This window comes from Calypte anna, chromosome 1 (genome assembly GCF_003957555.1).
Source record: "Calypte anna isolate BGI_N300 chromosome 1, bCalAnn1_v1.p, whole genome shotgun sequence".
Lineage (NCBI taxonomy): Eukaryota > Metazoa > Chordata > Aves > Apodiformes > Trochilidae > Calypte > Calypte anna.
This window is the reverse complement of record NC_044244.1, coordinates 148,024,341-148,045,276: the sequence shown is the minus strand read 5'-3', so window position 1 is coordinate 148,045,276 and position 20,936 is coordinate 148,024,341. Positions and strand designations below refer to the sequence as shown.

General features: G+C 38.7%; 1 protein-coding gene across 1 annotated transcript in view; it reads left to right on the top strand.

The window, feature by feature from the left end:
• DNAJC3 (DnaJ heat shock protein family (Hsp40) member C3) overlaps nucleotides 1-20,936 on the top strand; it is a 35,625-nt gene extending 14,689 nt beyond the window's left edge. The window contains exons 5-12 of the mRNA XM_030446503.1: nucleotides 3,087-3,239; nucleotides 4,551-4,732; nucleotides 6,715-6,834; nucleotides 8,665-8,770; nucleotides 8,911-9,031; nucleotides 13,871-14,003; nucleotides 14,848-14,996; nucleotides 17,124-20,936. Of these exons, the coding sequence (XP_030302363.1) occupies nucleotides 3,087-3,239; nucleotides 4,551-4,732; nucleotides 6,715-6,834; nucleotides 8,665-8,770; nucleotides 8,911-9,031; nucleotides 13,871-14,003; nucleotides 14,848-14,996; nucleotides 17,124-17,281 (1,122 nt within the window). The 3' untranslated portion in view covers nucleotides 17,282-20,936. The remainder of the gene's footprint in view (nucleotides 1-3,086; nucleotides 3,240-4,550; nucleotides 4,733-6,714; nucleotides 6,835-8,664; nucleotides 8,771-8,910; nucleotides 9,032-13,870; nucleotides 14,004-14,847; nucleotides 14,997-17,123) is intronic.

Here is a 20,936-nt window from a genome sequence, read left to right as displayed (position 1 = left end):
ACTGCTTATAGCTTTTTCCATTGTCTTGACTGCTGCAAGGTAATGATGCGTAGTTTGGGGGCAAGTCCTTGGGATAAAGTTCTGAAAGAAGCCACCTTCCTCACTGGGGGTAATAGGGAGAAGAAAAGATTTACATTTAAGTGCTTTTAAATCTTTACTTGATAAAATGTGTGGGGTTGATAATTTTGTTCCCTTTTGTCTTGTTCACTTGAGGTGGGAAAAGCAAGGCTTTGCTTACCTAGGGTACATTTCTCCCCTCTCCTAAGACCAGGCCATAAAATAAGGCAGCACCTATAGCAGTAAATTTGTGACAGAGAATTAGAGAAGATACCGTTCCTGCACCTTGGCTTTTTTTGTTTGGGTTGTTTTTGTTGGGTTTTTTTGTTGGTTTTTTGGTGTTGGTTTTTTTTGTTTTGGTTTTTTTTGTGTGGGTTTTTTGGGTTTTTTTTTGTTTTTTTTTGTTGTGGTTTTTTTTTTGTTGTTGTTTTGCTTTGGGTTTTTTGGTGGTTTGTTTTTTTTCTGCAAAGGAATTAGGTTCAAGTTTTGCAGGGGGTAAGGTTGGTAGTGAATGAAAGCTGCTGTAACAGATGGTTTGCTCTTGCTGCAACTTAAATTGCATCTAATTTAGTGTTCTAATGTAGTAGACCCCAAAGAGAGCAAAGGATACTGTGCTGAGAACACATTCACCAATAACAGCAGTGTGCTTGTCGAGCAGACAGGAGGGAGCACAGCTGCTGATTTTGTGCTTTGAGGCCATTGATAAAGAATGTAGAGGGAGTGATAGGTCTGCCATAGACCTGTATTAAATTCAGCAGAAGGGTTTTTTAGTGCTTTGCTCCTTTCTTGGAAATCTAGCACACTTAGTACAAGCAGTTATTCTGATTTGTTACCCCCAAGCTTACTGCTCTACAGGAAAAGGAGGAATAATTGAAATGTGATTTGTTACTGATAGAGATGTGACAGTCCTGTGACTACAGAGCAAAAAAACCAGAAAAAAAATTGGGAAGCAGACAAAAATGACAGTATTAAACTGCTTTACATTTCCAGCTTTTTTTCTGGGAGCTGAATGAGCAGACTTCTTGCTTTAGTTAACATCACTGGTTAAGACCTCATGTCAGTATACTTACTGTGAGCTTCTGAGTGAATATTTTCATAGTACTGTAGCACACAAACACTTGATGGCTTTATTTTGAATGGCAGCATGAAAAGTTTCCTTTTCTTTGTTAAGTGAATAGTTTGTACTACCTAAAATTATCTAGAATGTTTTATTCCAGTGGTCTTTATTACTGTTGGACTTGTCTGTATGATTGTAACATTGCTTTCCCTATTCCACTGCTGTTTTTCTCCAAATAAATTACAGGAAACATACAGGATGCCTAAGGAGTACATTGTTATTGCGAGATGTTTAAATGGAAGGATAAGGCTTGTCCATAGCAAAAGTTCCTATTTTTTAACAGAGGAAAATGCTGAGAAATAGAGGGAGAAAATTAAGGAAATTGGTAGGAACTAAAGAGTTCAGAACTTGGGAGTTTTATAATATTGGAACTTTTAAAATCACAGGTGCAGAAATTTTGTTTCTGCTTACAAGCTCCAGATTCAAGGGAGAAAAAGGATGCACAGTGTCATGGGTTTATAGGCAGAGTTTCTGTTCTAATTGGAGGCACAGACCCTATGAGGAGAGGCTGAGAGAGCTGGGGTTGTTCAGCCTAAAGAAGAGGTGGCTCAGGGGAGACCTCATCACTCTCTACAACTCCCTGAAAGGAGGGGGTAGCCAGGGGGGGGTTGGTCTCTTGTTTTCAACAAGACAAGAGGGCATGGTCTAAAGTTGTGCCAGGGGAGGTTTAGGTTGGATATTAGAATTTCTTTACGGAGAGAGTGATCAAGCATTGGAATGGGCTGCCCAGGGAAGTAGTAGATTCTCCATCCCTGGAGATATTTAAAAAGAGACTGGATGTGGCACGCAGTGCCATGGTCTAGCAACCACAACGGTGGTTCAAGGGTTGGACTCGATGATCTCTGAGGTCCCTTCCAACCCAGCCAATTCTATGATTCTATGATTCTATGGAAAGCTTTTTGAGATGTATATTAGGAATTAGCCTACAAAGAAGAAAATTCTTTGATCACATTCCTTTCCTCTAGCTGAAAGTCAGTGTAGGGCATAAAGGAGAATTTTTCAGATCTAAATACAATTTGATTTTTGTCAGAGTAAAATGAAGCAACTGTGTAAGGTTCAAAAATACCTTAAATAAAGAATCTGAGAGAGTTAGGGCCTGCGTGTGCTTTTGATGTTGCATTTAGGCTTTTTCCTTTCATATATTTAAGTGTTAGAACCAGGGGAAATTTTGTTAAAGGAGTTCTGAGGGCTAATGTCATTGAATTATATTAGAGACTTAAGCACAGAATGAGTATTTGAGGAACTTACTGATGAGAAAAAGGAAAGGGGTCACTTTCATTTTAGGAATGGCTCCCTGGCTTTGCAAGGGAATGAGTGCCACCTAAACAAAGGCATGAACAATGTAACTCCTTTTTCTTATAAATTTCCAGGTGATCCCAGTTGTCTTATTCCCCCATCTTAACCTGCTGCTGTAGCAAATCTGGGGCAAATGCAAGGAACACAATTTTACAGTAATACTGTCTGGGACGTATTGCACTTGTTTCTTTCATGAATTTATAATTAAGTAATGTGCTTATAGTAAAATATGTGATTATGCCAAGTGGATTTACTTTCTTTTGATGCTGGGGGATCCAGTGTATAATAACTGCAGAGGAACTAACTAGGCTACAGTTCAGAGGTCCATGACTTCAGGGAGTGACACAGGAACAATTACTGTTGTGGACAGTGTGTCCACAAATTGGTAAATGATCAAACAAGATGGAGGAAGGAATTAGATTTCTCTGACTTCTGACAACTTGTATTGAAACTAAAAATTACTTTTTAAATCTGAAGTCTGGTATTGGAAACATTTCCAGTCTTTAATTTTGCTTTGTTTGCAGTTTTAGTCAGTTCTCCATGATATGATTATTAATGAGACAAAAAGAGATCCTTGAACAAGCATTTCAGTCTCTCTTCTTGTTAATGTTTGCAGCTCAAATCCAACCCCAGCAATAATGAGGAGAAAGAGGCCCAGACTCAGCTGACAAAATCTGATGAGCTGCAGCGCCTGCACTCACAAGCATTATCTGCCTACCAGCAAGAGGATTACAAAGCAGCTATTTCTCTTCTTGATGAAATCTTGGCAGTAAGTGTTAAATAAAATGGTACTGTGAAAGGGATGTAAGAGCTCATGTCTGGCATCTGTGTATTTTTGTTTAATAACTTCTTCACTGGTGTGAAAACACTTGGTGTAATTGGCTCAGTTTTGCTAAGCACTGTGAATCAGTCCATAATGAAGTTGGAGAGTGGAGAATACTGAGCACTAGCTGAAAAAGTCAAAATAAGAGATGGTAGTGAGTGTTAAAGATACAGCTTCTCATGCAGATACCATTCTTGATAACATTCGTGATTATACTTTCCCTTTTTCTACACTTCAGTGTTTTGGGGAAATATGGGAAAAGTTCTAAAACTAATTAAATGTTGCTGAATATAAGAAACAGGTTTTTTTAAATTTTTTTGTTGTTGTTGTTGTTGCCTGTATGCAGGCAATTTGTATGTACTTAGTAAGTACTTGATGAATGGTACATACTTGTCTTGAGAAAATGAAGAAAAGATTTTAAAAAATCACAAAGTTAATGTATGCAGCTGTCTAGATTTTCAGTGTGTCAGATATCTGTATTTGTTGAATCTTAATATACTAAGTGTAAATAACTCAATCATGTGGGTATTTAACATGTCATATTAAAAAATGGTTAACTGTTATGACTCTTAAGATACAAATTAACTCTACTGACTTGGAGTTTACAACATTCTAGCTGGTGAAGAAATTGCCAAAGTGTGGGAGTTTGTTTACAGGGAGAGAATGTGGAAAAGCATAAAAGCTCCATTCTCTAAAATGATGATTTACAAACAGATGGTAAGACCCAGAATAAATTCTCTAAAGTGAGTTATGATAGGCAGTTCCTTTTAGGTAAATATTCTTGCCATACTCTGATGTTACTTCAGTAAAGATCTTTAAAATCCAGATACTAAGGTCAAGCCTTGCATGGCTGAATCTTACCCACAGGCTTCTTTCTGGAGGACAACTGACAGCTTGGTTCTTGCTATTTGTTACTACTATTCTTTTGGGAGGATATAGTAATTTATGATTCTGATATCCTTCCCTGGAGGCTCAACAGACTGTCCCAGTTTAAGCAGTGCCAGTAGATTTAATTCATCTCCCTGCATGAGCTCTTTGAATCACTTACAAATTTTTCAGGCCTTTGTTTTCTCTTCGGGCAGGTGCATCACAGCATCCATCAGGAAGCAGAGATGCTAATTTCATGTGCTCTGCATGCAGCTTGAACCTTATGTTATTGCAGTTGGCAAAGTGAAATTAAATGGGATTTTTCTTTTATTGGGGAGTAAAAGTGAAGTGTTACAGACCAAAAAAAAGCTTTAATTTTGGTTTCTCAAGGTTTGTGTTTGGGATGCAGAGCTACGAGAACTTCGAGCTGAGTGTTATGTAAAGGAAGGGGAACCAAGCAAAGCCATTAGTGACTTGAAAGCTGCTGCCAAATTAAAGAATGATAACACTGAAGCCTTCTATAAAATCAGCAAAATATATTATCAGCTTGGGGACCATGAATTATCACTCAGGTAATTTTACTGTTTGCTGTAATCATTATAACTGAGACAGAAAATGTGATGATAACAGGTCATGATAAACTAAAATATCTGTGCTGTTTGGTGTAGGAATGGTGTAGCAACTCTGGTCTAGATCTGATAAATGAAGCTCCCTTCTGGAAGCTAAGAACTGACAGTAAAGACACCATTCTTGGCAAACCAACCATAGGAACCATAGTTTTCCTAGCATCTTTTCTACTGAAGTAGAAGCCAAAGTGCAGATGTGACAGACTTGCATACATTTGCTGTCCTTGCTGTTTCTCCATCACAGAAGAAAGTCCTGCTTTAAACTTGCTTTGGTGGAACCTTTTTTTAACCTTGAACCTCCATTCAATTTAAGTTTACAATGCAAATAAAAAATACTTCTGTTAAGTCTTAGGGCTAGATTTTTATTTTCACAAGTTAAAACAAAATGTTACAAGCTTAAGAATAGGTAAAAAGTGCAGAAGTGTCCACATATGAGGAGCTGAAGATCCAGAACTGTCAATCTTTCATTCTTGCACAGTGTCCAGTATTTTGGATTAATTTTGATCATGTCCTAGCCTTCTACTCATGGTCAGTTAAGTTTAAGCTATTATTTCACACATCCTTAGTCAGTCCTGCAGGTAACTGCCCTTGCCCAATCCAGAATGCTGACTTCATACTCTGTGCTCAGCTACACAGATTGTATAATCCTTCTTTTTGCACACAAATAGTTTCTGTGCATCTTATCCCAGATGCTACTTGCTTCTCCAGACTTCTGGTTTTTGTCACAGAATCTGTTTTGTAAGAGGTGAGGGGAACTGAAAAAGCCTGAGTTGCTTTTCTTACCAGTGTTATGACAAAGGATGGTGTATGGAAACTGCATGTGAGGATAACTGCAAAAGTTTTTTTCTATAGCTGGGCAAAAATAAATGTCAAATAACCAATTGGTTTGCATTAGGGATCCCCTTTCCAGAGTATCTGTAATCTATGAAGCTCACAGGTCTCTGTTGTGGTAACTTTTGATAGCTGACTATCACTAAACCTAGTGATTTCAAGAACAGGTGTTTATTTTCCCCTCTGAAATCCACACATGAATGTCCTCTGTTAATAATCAGATCTCAAGATTTTTATAAGTACAATTGAGAGAGCAATTGAAGAATACAATGATATCAAAATAAAGATATGAATCTCTTATCTTTATTCACTTTTTTATTTTATTTTTTTTTCTCATAATAAGATATACTGAGAAAGCTTTTGGACTTGCTGGGAGGCTGATGTTGTCCTTCCCTTAGCTTCTTCCTCCTAGCTTTACAGGCATAATGATTTTCAAATATTATTTTTTTACCTGTGCTTAGGAACAGGTATTTTTATGTTCTGAAAATAATCACCTTGGTTGTACCATGATGCCTCTATATGGTGCAAAATACTTTTATTCCTTCATATGACTGTGTTCTGGAGTTTTTTGAAAGACTTTAAGAAGTATCTGCCCTAATTAGAGTCTGATTAAACAGCCTTCACAGTGAAAAGTCAGGTTCAGGCTTGGCTGATACCCTGTCAGAGGAGGTGTGGGTCTTAGCTAAGCTTTGTCTCTTTCAGGCAATACAAGACATAGTTCTTTGTAGGCATTTTGTAAACAGCTCAGTTAAAACTATAGGAAAATTGCAGATAATTGCATCTGATAACTGCTGAATATAATTTCTTGCCCAGGGTGTATTTTCCTTTTGCTGTTTAAGTTAGTTATTAATGTAATATTTGTATGTTTGGCAATACAAAGTAATTAAGAACTAAGTTGGACAGACATCCCTGTATGTTCTGGAAGAGTTTTTTCTCACTTTATAAATTTTTGGATGAAGGGAGAGGTGGTATAAAGAAGTCATCTGTTCTTCCAGACAGATTATAGGTGCTGCACTGTCTCAAAGTGAAGTCTCATAATGGTTGTTGATGTGTTTCTCTTTTGTTCTGTTTTTCCCTCCCTACTTCCCTGTGAAAAGTGAAGTCCGGGAGTGTCTGAAACTGGACCAAGACCATAAGCAATGCTTCTCTCTCTATAAGCATGTAAAGAAACTCAATAAGCAGATTGAATCAGCAGAGGAACTCATCAGAGAAGGCAGGTAAGTGTTAAATGATGTATTAAAAAAAAAAAAATTAAAAAAATCACTAGTGAGGCACCAGATTATTGATTGAGGAGTTCATTAAGTGATGCTTTCTGCACCTGTCAGTTGAAGAGGATAACTGAGTGCAGCTTTCAAATTACAATTAAAATAAATATTGACTCACATAGTGACAATCCTATTATGATTCTTTCAGATGCCACTGTCTTCTCTTTGCATACTGAACTTATTTGTGGAGCAGGTAGTAAAACCAAAATAGAAATATACAGAAATAACAGAATATAACAATAGATAGGAATAATTTTTCAATATATTCAATATATTATTACTCTGCACTGGTGAGGCCACACATAGAGCTCTGGGCTGATGAGTATGAGAGATTTATACTACAGAGAGAGAGGGTCTGTTGAGGTGCCAGGAAGATGATGAAGGGACTGAAGCCTCTCTCTTCTTTGGGAAAAGGCTAAGATAGGTGGGGCTGTTCCCCCTGAGCCACCTTTGCAGCAGGATAATCTCATCAATGTACATAAATACCCAAAGGGAGGATGCAAAGGTGGTGGAGCCAGGCTCCTTTCAGTGGTGTTCAGCGACAAGACCAGGGGCAATGGGCACAAACTGAAATAGGAAATTCCCTTTGGATGTAAGGAAACACTTCCCACCACCCTCTCATTTTCCCCTGGTGCAGTTTCCTCAGAAAGGTTGTGGAGTCTCCCCACTTTGGAGATCTTTAAAATCCATCTGGGTGCAGTTTGGGGCAAACTGCTTCAGGTGGCCCTGCTTGAACACAGTGATTGGACCCCATTGCTTAACAAGTCCCGTCCAGCCTCAACTCTTCTGTGATTAAAGGGCCACATCTTCAGACAAAAAACACCCAGCAGCTCTGCAGTTCCTGGTTGCCCATCAGTCAGGTTCACTTTTGCTTCTTATGTGTTCCCTTTAAATGACACACAATGCCTGTATAGTCTTCAACTTGTTGCTTTATTTCAATTTTAAGTGTTCCTAAGCACAAAACATCCAACTATAAGGACCCCTAACCAATGATTAAACATTGTCAAGGTGGTGTTTTAAAATGAAGTACATCTGGAATATGAATCAATGCACTGAGGACAGTTTTACTAAGTCAGTAGTCTGTTTGGACTCTTTGCACTTCAGTCTTGTATTTAATGCAGTATTAGCATATTTTCAGGGAATCTTCTGAGAGCTTGAATTTGTCCTAGCTTGTGGCAACATGTGGGTTCACTCACATGCTTGCACCCATTTTTAGATGGGTGTTCTAATCCATTTCATACTCAAACCATGGAACTTTAGCATCTTTGGGACATTGACTGCAATAATACATTTAACTGTGTGACTTGCAGAGAAGGAAGGAGAAAGCAACTTCCCAATTAAAGTTGTAGTAAAGAACTTTGTTTCTTCTTTGGTACCAAGAAATTCAAATAGTACAGTGCTCACATCAAGACTCCAGACTTAGTTATCTCAGATATCATAGAGGGAGATGCTTTTTTCCAACTCCAGAGTGTCATGTTTGTCAGGAGGCAAATCTAGAGTCTATTGTCTATTCATGCTGAGGGTTGGTAGTCATTATGTACTGCAAATTGACAGGATTAGTGCCTACTCTTCTATCTCAGCAGAGAAAAGGGAATGGGGGTTTATTTGATGTGGCTGAAAGCTTTCTTCATGCTGTTACTTCACACCACACCTTGAAAACTATTAATGTACATTGTTAGAAGGATGTGGAAATCTGAATTTTAAAATTTATAAATAAATTGCAGCACCCTGAAATAGTTATTACTTTTTAATACATTATGCTTATTGTTATGCTTTAAACAGGTATGAAGATGCTATCAGTAAATATAATTCAGTAATGAAGACTGAGCCAGATGTCCCAGTTTATGCTACTCGTGCCAAAGAGAGGATCTGCCACTGTTTATCAAAGGTAATTCTGCTTTTACTCTGTAAATTTCTTGAAAACAAACCAACCAACCAAAATACCCACAGCTACATGTTTTTGGTTTTTTTTTCATTTTGTTTTTTTGGTTGTTTGTTTGTTTTGGTTCTTTTCTTTCTCCTCTCTAGAATCAGCAAGCTACAGAAGCCATAGAAGTTTGTTCAAAAGTTCTGCAGCTGGAACCAACCAATGTGAATGCTCTGAAAGACAGAGCAGAAGCTTACTTGCTGGAAGATCTGTATGAAGAAGGTATGGCTGTATGCAGTTTGCACATACTTTTTTGTGAGCATTTAAAATGCAGTCAGTGTTTCAAAAATTTTTAACATGCACTTTGATTCTACACTACAAATCCCTAATCAGCACTGGTAGTTGCAGATTTACAAAAATATCTGCTGGTAATTTTTGTCTTGATTAGTGTCAATGGAATGAACTTGGCTTATCTACAGCAGAGTTCTCTTTGCAACAGTGAGCTATGGTTCAGAAGTTTTATAAGGCTCACTCAACTTAAACACATTTTATATAAGCAGGGCCAGACAATTGCACTTAGAGATAAAAGGTAATTGAAATTAGAGTGATGGAAATTCATTTTGGGAACTCCATTTTAATGTTTTTAGATGGCAGCATGAAACAATACTGTTCTGTCTCCTAGCATATGTTGAAGGAAGGTGAAGATAACAGCCATTGCTTCTCCTCCATCCATCTCTCTGGTGCTCTTTCTACTCTTGAGGCTGCATTTTGCATGGTCCCATCTACAGCTTTGGAAGGTTGGGGCTGAGTAATGGGTGTAGGAGTAAACCCTTATATTGTTACCTCCTTTCTTTAGAAGCACTAAGTGCTAATGTCCATTGAAAACCCCCAAATTTCCCTAAAAAAAAAACCCAACAACAAAACCAACCAAAAAATCCCCAACCAAAACCTCAAACTTTAAAATCTAATGTAGTGAATCTTATTTCCAAAAGAAACCAGGCTGTTCCACAAGAGTCTCACTGTTCACCCTTGTGCTCAGTCATGCAGCAGTTCTTGAAGCATTGGGCTTCAGTCAAATGTGATGAGGGAAAGAAATTGTAGGCTTTAAATGTGGACAAAAAGAGTTCCATTAATTTCAGTACTCAAAGAAGAATTTTCCTATTCTGTATTTAGGTACTGGATCTTCACAACTGAAAAAAATCCTTTCTGTTTAAACATTTATGAGGACAGCTCTTCTCATTAATAGCAAACTCTTTTTTTTTCTTTTTGAGAAATTAATCACTGAGAGATGATACTGCTCACCTCCTGAAGTTCACTTCAAACCTGAAATAGCTGTTTTCTTCTTCTTTTTAGTCCTCATTGACTCAATTAAAATTTTATAAAGAGGACTGGTCTGGTTTCAGGAAGTCCTCTTGATTAGCCCTCAAGGCTTTGTACCTCTGAAGTGACCTAGTCCTAATCTCTCTTTGCCAAGGCTGGCAAGCCTTCTTCCTGCTTATAGGAGTGGAAAACAACAGCATTTCAGAGAAATTATGACCTCTATACAAAAGGGTTGCTTAAAAAACAAAACACAACACAACAGTGTGAGGAAAACTTTTTTCTGTTTTTCTTAGGATAATGGCTTTACACCTTTTTGATGGTTTAGAACTGCAGTATCAACCTAAAAGTTAGGCTCAGGAAAATTTCAGTGATGAGGACCCCTTTGGGCATTTCCCCATCTTTTTCTGTACTTCAGGAGAAGTAAACTTGCTCAGTGTAGGGAAAAGTAGAAGCACAACAACCCACACTTAACCAGACAGTAGCTAAAGGTACAGAGTACAAACCTACATGGTTTACACTCATAAAAAGGTTTTTGATGTAAGAGGAAAGAGTATCAGCAAAAGGAGAACCTGAAGAATATTCAAGATTATTCTTTTACCTCAAAGAATCAATCTTCAGCTTAAAGAAAGTGTGGGGCAGGCAAACAGGCCCTGCTCTGAGTCCTCTTGCTTCTCACTAGTAGACAGAATTGATCTGTATTCTTGAAATTGGTGAATATCAATGTGGATCTTTCAAACATTATCTTCTATTAAATCCTCATCCACTTCTGGTTCCTTTCATGTGAGAGAACCTGGCAACTCTTGCTAATTCAAGGGGGGGGAGTTTGTGTTCGACACAAATGCACAGAACCAGCTTGATCTTGTGCTGGAACAAATGCCTCCCCGTGATGAGATGCAAGGAAATACAGAAAGGACACACCTGGGATCTGGAAGAGCTTACATCTGGGCTGTGGCCTGCTGGGCTTGGCCTAGCCTGGTTCTGAGTAGACAACCACACTGGAGTGGAATTGTGCCTCTCTAAATCCCAGTTGTTCTCCTGCCTTTCTCCTGCCCTTGGCAGTAGTGAGATGGTTGTAGTGATGCTCTCCCTTCCAGAAGAGCCTGTGTAAACAGTATTATAGCTCATTATTATTAGTCTACCTGAAGGTGTCTTTACTTATACTTCAGTTTTAACTGCTAAAACATGATGGCTGGTTTCTCTCTGCTGTAAAGAACAGTAGAGCAATTAAAATGGTTGTCTCCTGTTTAAAGGGGCAAACTGATTGTCGTTCTTCCCTCAAGAAAATCTCAAGCTGGAGGCACCCATTTTCCTTTTTAAAGACAGGAAATTTCAAAGTACTTGCAATTCAGAACTTCAAAGGCAATTATTGTTAAGTGTTCAAGATGCACTTTGGTATGTATAGTAGAGATCTGATTCCCATCAAATGGTTTTAATTACTTTATAATCACATGGGATCCCAGGCTTGTCTACAGAGACGGATATATAATGACTCCTTCTCTGAACTACCTCAGAAGTGTGTCTGTCTAAAGTATACAGCACAGGTTTGTCAAAGAAAAAAACCAAAAAACCAAACTCTTGCTGTATCAAAATTGGTCAGGACATGATTTTCTTTTTCCCACCCCTCCCACCCTACTACTATAGAGGAAACAGTCCCTATTTTGGTAAGAGCATGGGTTGTCTGTGTTTACTGATGGAAAGTTACATCTGCATATGGTATGGTGGCCAATCTTGGTCACTGTTTTAAAGATGAAGGCAAGATAGGAATACCAGCTGAAATGTGTCAGTGTGGTTACTGTTTGAGAGATTATTAAGACCTCTATTGAAAGAAGTAGGTTAGATTTGACTGAAATACTTAAAATGAAAGGGATAGTGGAAACTGGTTGTTCTTGTCACATCGTAAGACAGGATGAAAGGAAAGAAAGGATGCTCTGAAAAATTAGGCCAATGATTCTTCAGTGCAAAAGCAGTGGTGATTCCTGTGTTGGTTGTGTTTTTTGTTTTGTTTTTTCTTTTTACTAGTGCTATTAGAAATAGTGACTGAGAATTACAAATTAAATATCTCACTTGACAGGCCATGAGTTACTACTGTCTTATAGCAAACTCCTTGTGGTCAGGAAGTTGTCATCCTGCTTCCACCTCCTTCCACCCCTCAGCCTTCAGGGGGGGAGCTCTCTGAAGGAGGAAATTACCTACACTGGAGAGTATCATAAAAACTGAAATCTCTTCCAACACCACCAGGTGTGCTCAGTGCATTCCCTCTGCACTAAAAAACATGCTTAATACTTAGAGCCTTTAAATAAGGGAACCAGTGGGGCAGAAGAGAAATCTCTTATTTCCATGGCATGGATTTGACCCCTGAGCAGCTTGGCTTTCAGCAGTGGTGCACGCTGCAGGTGATGTGGTGCTCAATGAAGTTGATCTGCATTTGGCAAGATGTTGTGATGGGACTTCCCATTATTACACGAAGCAGATTTATGGTAGTGCTTAAAATCACTGGAGTGGTAAAGCAGCATAATGAAAACCCTGCATTTTCATTGTTTTTATCACTTTTGACAGCATGTATTGGGCACATGCATTAATGTATGCTGTTATTTGTTGGGGTTTTTTAATGACCAGGCAAATTACTAAAATTATCAGCAGAAGTCAATGCTTGGTTCAAGCAGCAAATGACTGTGTCCAGTGATGTGAGAATGAATGGAAATTTCATTTTGTTTGTGACAACATATGAAATTGTTTGAGCACTGGAAATACTTTTCGGAATTGTTTTTTTTTTTTCAATAACCACAACAAGATTGCAGTGGTATCAGATGTCAGGGTAATAGAAATTCATTAGCACTTCCTGCTGTCTTGCTCAGAAACAGTGAAAAAGAAATGTAACACCTGCTGAGAAATAGCATCTGCTTGGAAATAATCTGATGCAAGTATTTTGTCTAACTTGAGAAATCTAGGAGACCTGGATCTGTAAATGAAATTGAGGATTATAACAGTGAAAGAAGAGCAGTCTCATTTAAGACTTCTAGCAGTTGATATTGATACCAAAGAATACTTAACTGGATGCTTAAGATACCAAGTTTATCAATTACAATAATAATATCATTTAAAAAGACCTGGATTTTCTTAAAAATTCATGAATTCTGCTTTCATTCCTGAGAAAGGCAACTCTTGAAACAAAAGCAAGAACATGCCTGCAGAAACAAAATACTACTCTCTGCATATTATGCAGAGGCATAAAAAGCAAATGTTTGTCTTTCACTAACAGCATGAACTTACCAGTAATATGAAATCCATCATTAACTGTCATTACAAGGAAGAGTCTTTCTATCATGTTGATTTAGTGCAGTGTGGGAGAAGAGGAATATTAGTTTAAACACTGTGTAATGCATCCTTCAGATCAACTGTAGTGTATGGGACTGACATGGAGCAGTGGTCTCTTCAAATAGTTGTCACTGAAACTTGCTTCTTCATTTCTCTTTTGCCACAGTCCTTCATGCTCGTTGTATTTGTCCATGTGACTTCTTTAACACTGAGAGTGTTCTGATCTGCTACTAGTAACCTCCTGCCTTACTTTCCAAAAAGTGTGATGAACCTAAAGAAAGGAAATTACCAAAATTTTGTGACAATTCATCTCCTCTACTCTGAGGTTTCCTAAATTCAAAAGAAAGACATGGCAAGTTGAAATAAAAGTTGTGCTGTTTATGTGTGTTAATAGCAAAACTTCAGTTTTGGTAAGTGGTTGAGTTCTTGAAAATGAAGTTTGTAAAGAGTTATGTAATCTCTTTTCATTCACTTTTTAATTAAAAGCTATTAAAGACTATGAGACTGCTCAAGCCAATAGTGAAAATGACCAGCAGATCCGGGAGGGACTAGAACGTGCCCAGAGGATGCTGAAGCAATCACAGAAGAGGGATTACTATAAAATCTTAGGAGTAAAAAGGTGAGATATTAATACCTTGATATGACGGCATGAAAATTGGTTATTAAACCAGTACATCTCAGGCTGATCACTTAAATATGTTCTGCTGTTAGCTGTTGTTCCTTTATCTTGCTACCTTCACTTTGCTACTGTACTGGTTTAGCAGTGTTCATGTAGCATTTGTTTATAATTCCCTTAGAAAGAATGAAAAAAAACAAAATTGGGAAGGAAGAGAATAAACCTGATGGCAAGAAATTTTTGATATTCAAGAATCAGATGAATGAATTGGGGAAGAAATGAAGCCTGGAGAGAATTACAACAAAAAAACCCAAATGTGATTTATGATAGGTTAGAAAAGTTTGAAAGGACTAGTTGAAAGATATGTAAAATACTTCTGTCCTTAAGCTGGATAAACTAACAACTTCTCTTTCTCATGAGGACCAAACAAATGTCCACTTCAGAACTAATGTTGGTCATCCTTACAATCATGAACTACCTTGAGCTATACTCTTTGTGCTTTTTGTTACTGATCTGATTGTAAATTCCTCATACTGGGAGCTGTATGCTGTATAGTAGCAGCATTTTTCCAAGGAATGTTGATGGGTGATGAAGGAAGGAGTGAGTAACCTTTGTTTAAAGTTGGAACCTGCCTGCTCTGGTTTTTGTGTAAAGAATATTGAGTGTCACCTGCAGAAGGTTAACTGGTGTCTCATAATTTTTCTGATGGCCTTAATTGCTGTCTCAATGTTTAAAATAAACTTGTAGAATTACTAGAGTGGCATATAGACATTTATAGTATGTCTATATTATAGGCATATAGTGACATTTAGAACATTTTATGTTACCTGTAATTTTATCCATCCAGAAATGCTCGAAAGCAAGAAATCATAAAAGCTTACAGAAAGCTGGCATCCCAGTGGCACCCTGATAACTTCCAGAGTGAGGAAGAAAAGAAGAAAGCTGAAAAAAAATTCATTGATATAGCAGCTGCTAAAGAAGTCCTCACTGACCCAGGTAATTATTTGTCTTATACAGTGACTTTTTTTTAATTACTGTTTACAGTAATGTAAAAGTTCTCCAAGTGGAAGTCATAACAAGCTGTACAGCTTCCATTTTTTGCTGTCTTCCCTTGTCCATCTTGAGAAAGCAAGTGCACTAGCTTGCATCCAATCTGCTGCATGAAGTCAGATGTAAACCTGGAGTTATTGTACTTTAGAGACTTTTGAAATAATAATTTTAATTTGACTTTATAAACAGAAGTCTCTTTTTAGGATACCATCTTGCTTATATTTCCAGGATCACTCAATTACAGAAGTTCTTACCTTAAGGATACCTGTGTCCCCTCCTGCCTCAACTTCTAACTACTTTTAGGTGAACTGCATCTCAAGTACTCCAGAGAAGCCCTCAGAATTCTCTTTTGTGTAATACAGCCTAGATCTGTGTGCAAACAGAGTGTTCCCTGAGGGCAGGGGACTGAGTTCTCTGTTCCTGTCAGCTTCAGGGAGAGGATTCCCTCACAGCTGGTTTATGGCCAGGCTTCTGGGGCCAGCCAGTGGTGTAGAGACCAAGAGGTTTGTCTGCCTCCCCAAGGGATGAACAGAAGGGGTTGGAGCCTTTAGTCACAAGAATGCAATAAAAAATGGTGTGGTGTGGTTATTTCACCTTCTTTAAAAATACAGGAAGCAAACAACCACCAATAAAAAAAAGTCACCCAACAAAAAACCCAAATGTTTCAGGTAAGTTCTTGTCTTTAAATTGTTCCAGTATGGTCACTGGGAAGAGAGAAGCATGTAGAAGATGTAGGTATCAGAGGCTTCTGTTTCCATCTTCAACTGTTCAGGATCATTTAAGTGATAATTAGGCAGATGGGCTCAGGCTTTCTTGGGGAAAGGAGGGATCTAAGAGTCATGAACTCTGTAACAAGCCTTCCAGTCAGAAAAATCTTTCTTCTGTGTTAATGGGATTTTTGTTCATAATGATGAACACGAATTGGGAGACTTATACACGGGAAGTGCTGTTTGGTCTGTCCATATCTGCAGGACTTGTTCTGCATTCTCCTTGACACTGTTTCTTTTTGTCATGTTGATCACTTCTGTGAAACCAACTGGGCAGGAAAAGTAACACCAGTCTTATTTGGCTTTTGTAATGACTCTTCTTAGTGCAATGACATTCTCTCCTTCCATCCAGGTAGTTTTTTTCCCCAGGGCCCTTTCTGGCTCTAGTGACCATGTTGGTTTTGTAAAGAAAAACTATAGAGCCCGTGGGCCTCTTTGGCTTTGATTTGGAAGCTTTGAGACTTTGAGCTTTTGATCTTTAGAAGATGGCTTCCACATTCCTCCTGTAGCCAGTCCCATGATTTCCCCCAAGCTAACTCCTGCTTCATTTCTCTGGGTGTCCTGAAAAGTGCTGGGTGTTCAAAAGCCTTGTGGCAGTTATAGGTTGCTTCAGATTTACACGTGGGTGTGAATAGAATAGGGGTGTAGCCTGTGACTTCTCCACGAGTCTTGGGGAATGCTTTCAACTTTATCCCTGCTGGACAAAACTACTTAAAGAACATGTTTTCTGCCTCCAAGCTGCTGTTCCCTAGACAGATCTCAGCCAGAATGGTGTTTGGAGAAGATTAAAGAAATCTGGGGCTCTGCATGGTGTTGCTAACTGACATTATTGGAGTTTATTGGTTGTGAAGAATTGGTAGGATAGAGCATGGTCTGTCCTCAAACCATCTCAAGTGAGTGCAGCTATGAGAGAATGGGTACAATAAACTCATCAGGAACAAAATGTCCCAATTATTGGTTGGATACAGTTGGTCTAAGTGTAACCATCTCATCCCTGTTGGAATTGGTTCCTGTCTTATTGGACCTTCAGGTGGTGCCTTGCCTTGTTTTAAACTAAATGACTTGTTTGAAGTTTTTTTTAATGTTATTTTCATGGAATTAATCTTTTCTCCTGTACCAGTCTCCTGGAAAGCTTTGAAAAACTTGGGGTAATCAGGTTCTGCAGAAGCTGCCAACATGAGTGATAATTGCAGCTCTTTGAGCTTGGGTGGGAGGCTTCTGGATTGTTTTTTTTGTCTTTTAAGGTGCTTGGTTTTAGTGCCCCAAGTACTGTGCCATGATCCCACCTTGGTTTTGTTTCCTTCAGAAATGAGGCGGAAGTTTGATGCGGGAGAGGACCCACTGGATGCAGAGAGTCAGCAGGGTGGGGGAAACCCATTCCACAGGAACTGGAACACGTGGCAAGGATTCAACCCCTTCGGTTCTGGAGGAGGACCATTTACATTCAAATTTCACTTCAGTTAGGGCCAAGACTGTTTCTGGTGGCTGCTGCTGTTTTTTTACCTAATTCGTTGAAAAATAGTAAGTCTATCAGTTCAGGACCCAAAATCTCAATTTCTGATGTTGTCCTTAACCCAGAGTCTTACTGCACTAGAAAGAAGCAAGCTCCTTCTTTCTTTTAGTGTTCAGAGAGTTTGCTTTGTGGTGAACTTGAGAAGCCCATCCTGGTTGGGGGGAGGGGGGGTTTATTACTGCCTATGTATTTGCTGTGGATATTCAGGACATTTATTCCTACGGATGGAAAAAACAGTTAAGAGGCTACTTAGGACAAGACTTCAACATGAATTTTAGGACTCAAGTATATGCTTAAAAGTAAAAATGCATGTAAATATTTTTTTCTGAATCAGGGGGCCTAATAAACATGGAAAGGGTAGTTAAGGATCTTTGTCAGTCATTGTGCTCAGCAGAAGGATCCATCTCTCAGTATTCTTAAAAAGGAAACCCTGGTGACCACCTGCTGTGTTGTGTGCCATAGCTAGGGGTGAAGAGGCTGCCTGTGCTGAATGAGTCTGAACAATCGCCCTGAAAGAAGATCATTTGTAACTAATTGTATTTGAAAATGTCTACTCACTTTATTCATTAACCTGAAATGAACTGGGATGATGCCTTTGGTGGTAATTATCAAACATGGAAGTAAAAAAAAAAAAATCATATACCTGGTGTTTTTTCAAAAGACTTTTTTTCGGAATGTTGATTTGGGATGTCAAGGTATGGTTTTTGAGTAGTTTGCACTTTAACAAGGTATCTGCTTGAGATTTGAGGGGAAAAAAAAATAAGACTGGTATGACATTTCCCCAACTATGCAGCAATTTGTTACTTCTCTGTACAGAACTGCTACAGGTTGTGAGGCCAGTGTACTACAGACTAACTCCAGCCTTCCTCTGTGAGACGGCTCCATTCCTCCTGAGTGATGCACCAGTGAGTTAATAATACTGTGTGGAATTGTTTGAAGTAATGTTTTGTATTGTTTAACAGCTAAGGTACTGCAGAAACAACTGCCTGTGTGAGAAAAGGACTAACTTCTCATTAGCCAAAAGTCTGATTTATTTTTCCTTTTATACATGTAGCTAGAATTGGTTTAGTGTATTGATCAGCCTGTGTGAGTGCAACGTGAGGTATTGCCAGGGCTGTAGCTGCTGTAAATAGTCTTCTCCTTCTGTAATCAAATATATCATAATTACTGATGAGTTTCAGCTACAGCCATTTTCTTGGAAGGCAGAAATTAGTTCATTAATGTTTCTTGATTGGATTTTAACTGGAAAACAATACTCAGTGGATAGGAATCTTCTCTCCCTTCAGCTCGTGGCACTGGAAGGCACAAGCAGCTTCAGTAAAATGAATGAAGTTAGCAGGTAAGGCCTTCAGTCTGAAAATGGGCTTGTTATTACTGTAATTGGAGTTGCTGTTGAAGCATAACCCTCGTCTCCTGCCTCAAGTACTTTGCAGACATGATTGTGAGGCCGTGTGGCCCTGTAAAATATTCTTCAACAGTAATGTAAAGGTCAGTGTTTGTTCAGCAGAAATTTATCTTCAAGCTGAAGAGTGTTTGTGGTGGTTTCTTACAGTTTGCGGTACAAAAAAACATTCCCAGCAGCCTGTTGAACTCCAGTGTCAGATATTTTCCAAGCTGAATAACATTCTAGAAATGTGACTTGTGCTTTGGACCCAACAGAAAACTTTTTGTTTAACCTCTGTAGAGGATGCTCAGGACACTGCCGAGGCCGTTCCAGGCAAGCACTGTTCTTGCAGGACCTCTAGGGCTCAGACATAGGAACTTGCTGCACAGTACATGACCTGCACACCATGGCACCAGCTCAGTGCAGGCAGCTCAGTGCACATCTCTGCTCACAGGGAGATGGGGAGGTGGCTGTCAGGGACAGCCTGGCTGTTGTCACCCCTCTGTCCCCAAGGGCGGAGCTGGACCCAGTCACCTGTGCATCACCAGCTGTGTGTGTTTGGGTGTGATGGAGCCATGGCTCTGTGTGAACACTTATGTATTGCCTTGTTTACTGCAGAAGGGGAAGGTTTTAAATTAACACTGAGTACCCCGTGTGAGCAATGTGGCATCTTCTGTACATCCTGGAGTGGTGCTGGGTTTCAGGAAGTCCCAGGAAACACAACTGGCAGCCAAGTTCATGTGCTAGGGAAGTGCTAGGAATGAAACATCTCTTACAGGACTAACCTTGCTCAGCCTTTTTGTCCTCATCCCTTCCACTTCTCTGTTTTAAAGGCTGTAGCTGAGGAAATTGTTTCCTGGATTTTAATTTTTTTTTTTTTTTTAAAGAAAGGAAGGAATAAGGTGGTCGGTCCCTCATAAGTTAATTATTCACACACTGATGTTAGAGCAGTGTGTAGTTGTTTCTCCAAGGGAATGGACAGTTCTGCTGTACACTCGAAGTGTTCAGGATCAAAAAAGATTCTTTGTTTATTTTGAGAATGAGTGGGAAAAGGAGAATTACACATTAAGATAAAAGCTTGCACGTAGTCAGTAGATGATGGTAACTGCAGAAATGCTGCTGGTGGATTCCTTCTGTGGAAGGCAGTGTCTTGGAAACAAAGGCAACAAATGACAATGGAGAATTAAGGCTTTCTGATACTAAGCAGCTGCTGATTACCAGAAGTGTCATCACCCCAGAGCTGTTCGTAGCGGAGCAGATGCTCTGAGGTGCTTCTGAAAACACAGAGGGACAAAGTTGTGCTGGAATGAAAGCATTTGCCTTTCAAGGAACTTGGAGTACGGTGTTGGGTGTCCTGATGTGACTTCAGAAAAGGAGGGGCTGGTGACACACTGAGCATCCGTGGTGCAAGCGATGTAGGAGGAAGCTGAATTTCCTTTTTATTTATTAGTGGGTGTCTGTAGTGCAATAATGTTCAATAACTGAACACTGAAATAAATGTCTTGGTATTTCGTAAGCCCTGAGATGTGCATGAAGCGTTGTGGCAATAATTGGCCTACATGTAGATGCAAATTTGCTCTGTTGAATTCTCATTTTTAATAAACTACTTTCCAACTTGTTTTAAATTGAAGGCGGGGGGTTGCATATTTTACTTGATACATGCATAATACTGATGTATTAATCAATCAGTATTAAAACAGATTCAAAGTGAACCATAAACTTAAGAGCACAGACTTGTGACATACACAGAAAATGTGTCAGCTTAAACTTCTTTTTTAATTATTATTATTATTATTAAATAAAGCTTGTTATAGTTTCATTTTTCAGACCAGTGCTTGAAATACAAATAATTCTTCTGTTTAGGGTTGTGATTTGTAGGAGCTTTGCTGGAAATGAGCCAGTATAGCACAGCAGGTTAGTTGTATTTAAAAGTGCCTTATTGTAAGGTATTGTTTGTTTGCTCAGTAATACACACGTTTATCCATAACAGGAAAAAACTATAGGAGAATCTTTTTTTTTTTTCCTCAGCAAATTTCAAAGTAGCAGTTTTATGTTTTTAGGAAGGGTGAGTGAAGCTAGCCAGGGATTTGTCAAATGTTTGAAATTATAAATGTCTTTATATGAAATCATAAATCTAAAAAAAGCAAGAACTGTTTTTTCTAGAACTGTGGGAATTATTTTATGGTATTTTTCACAATAAAGATATTTATGATGACAAGAAA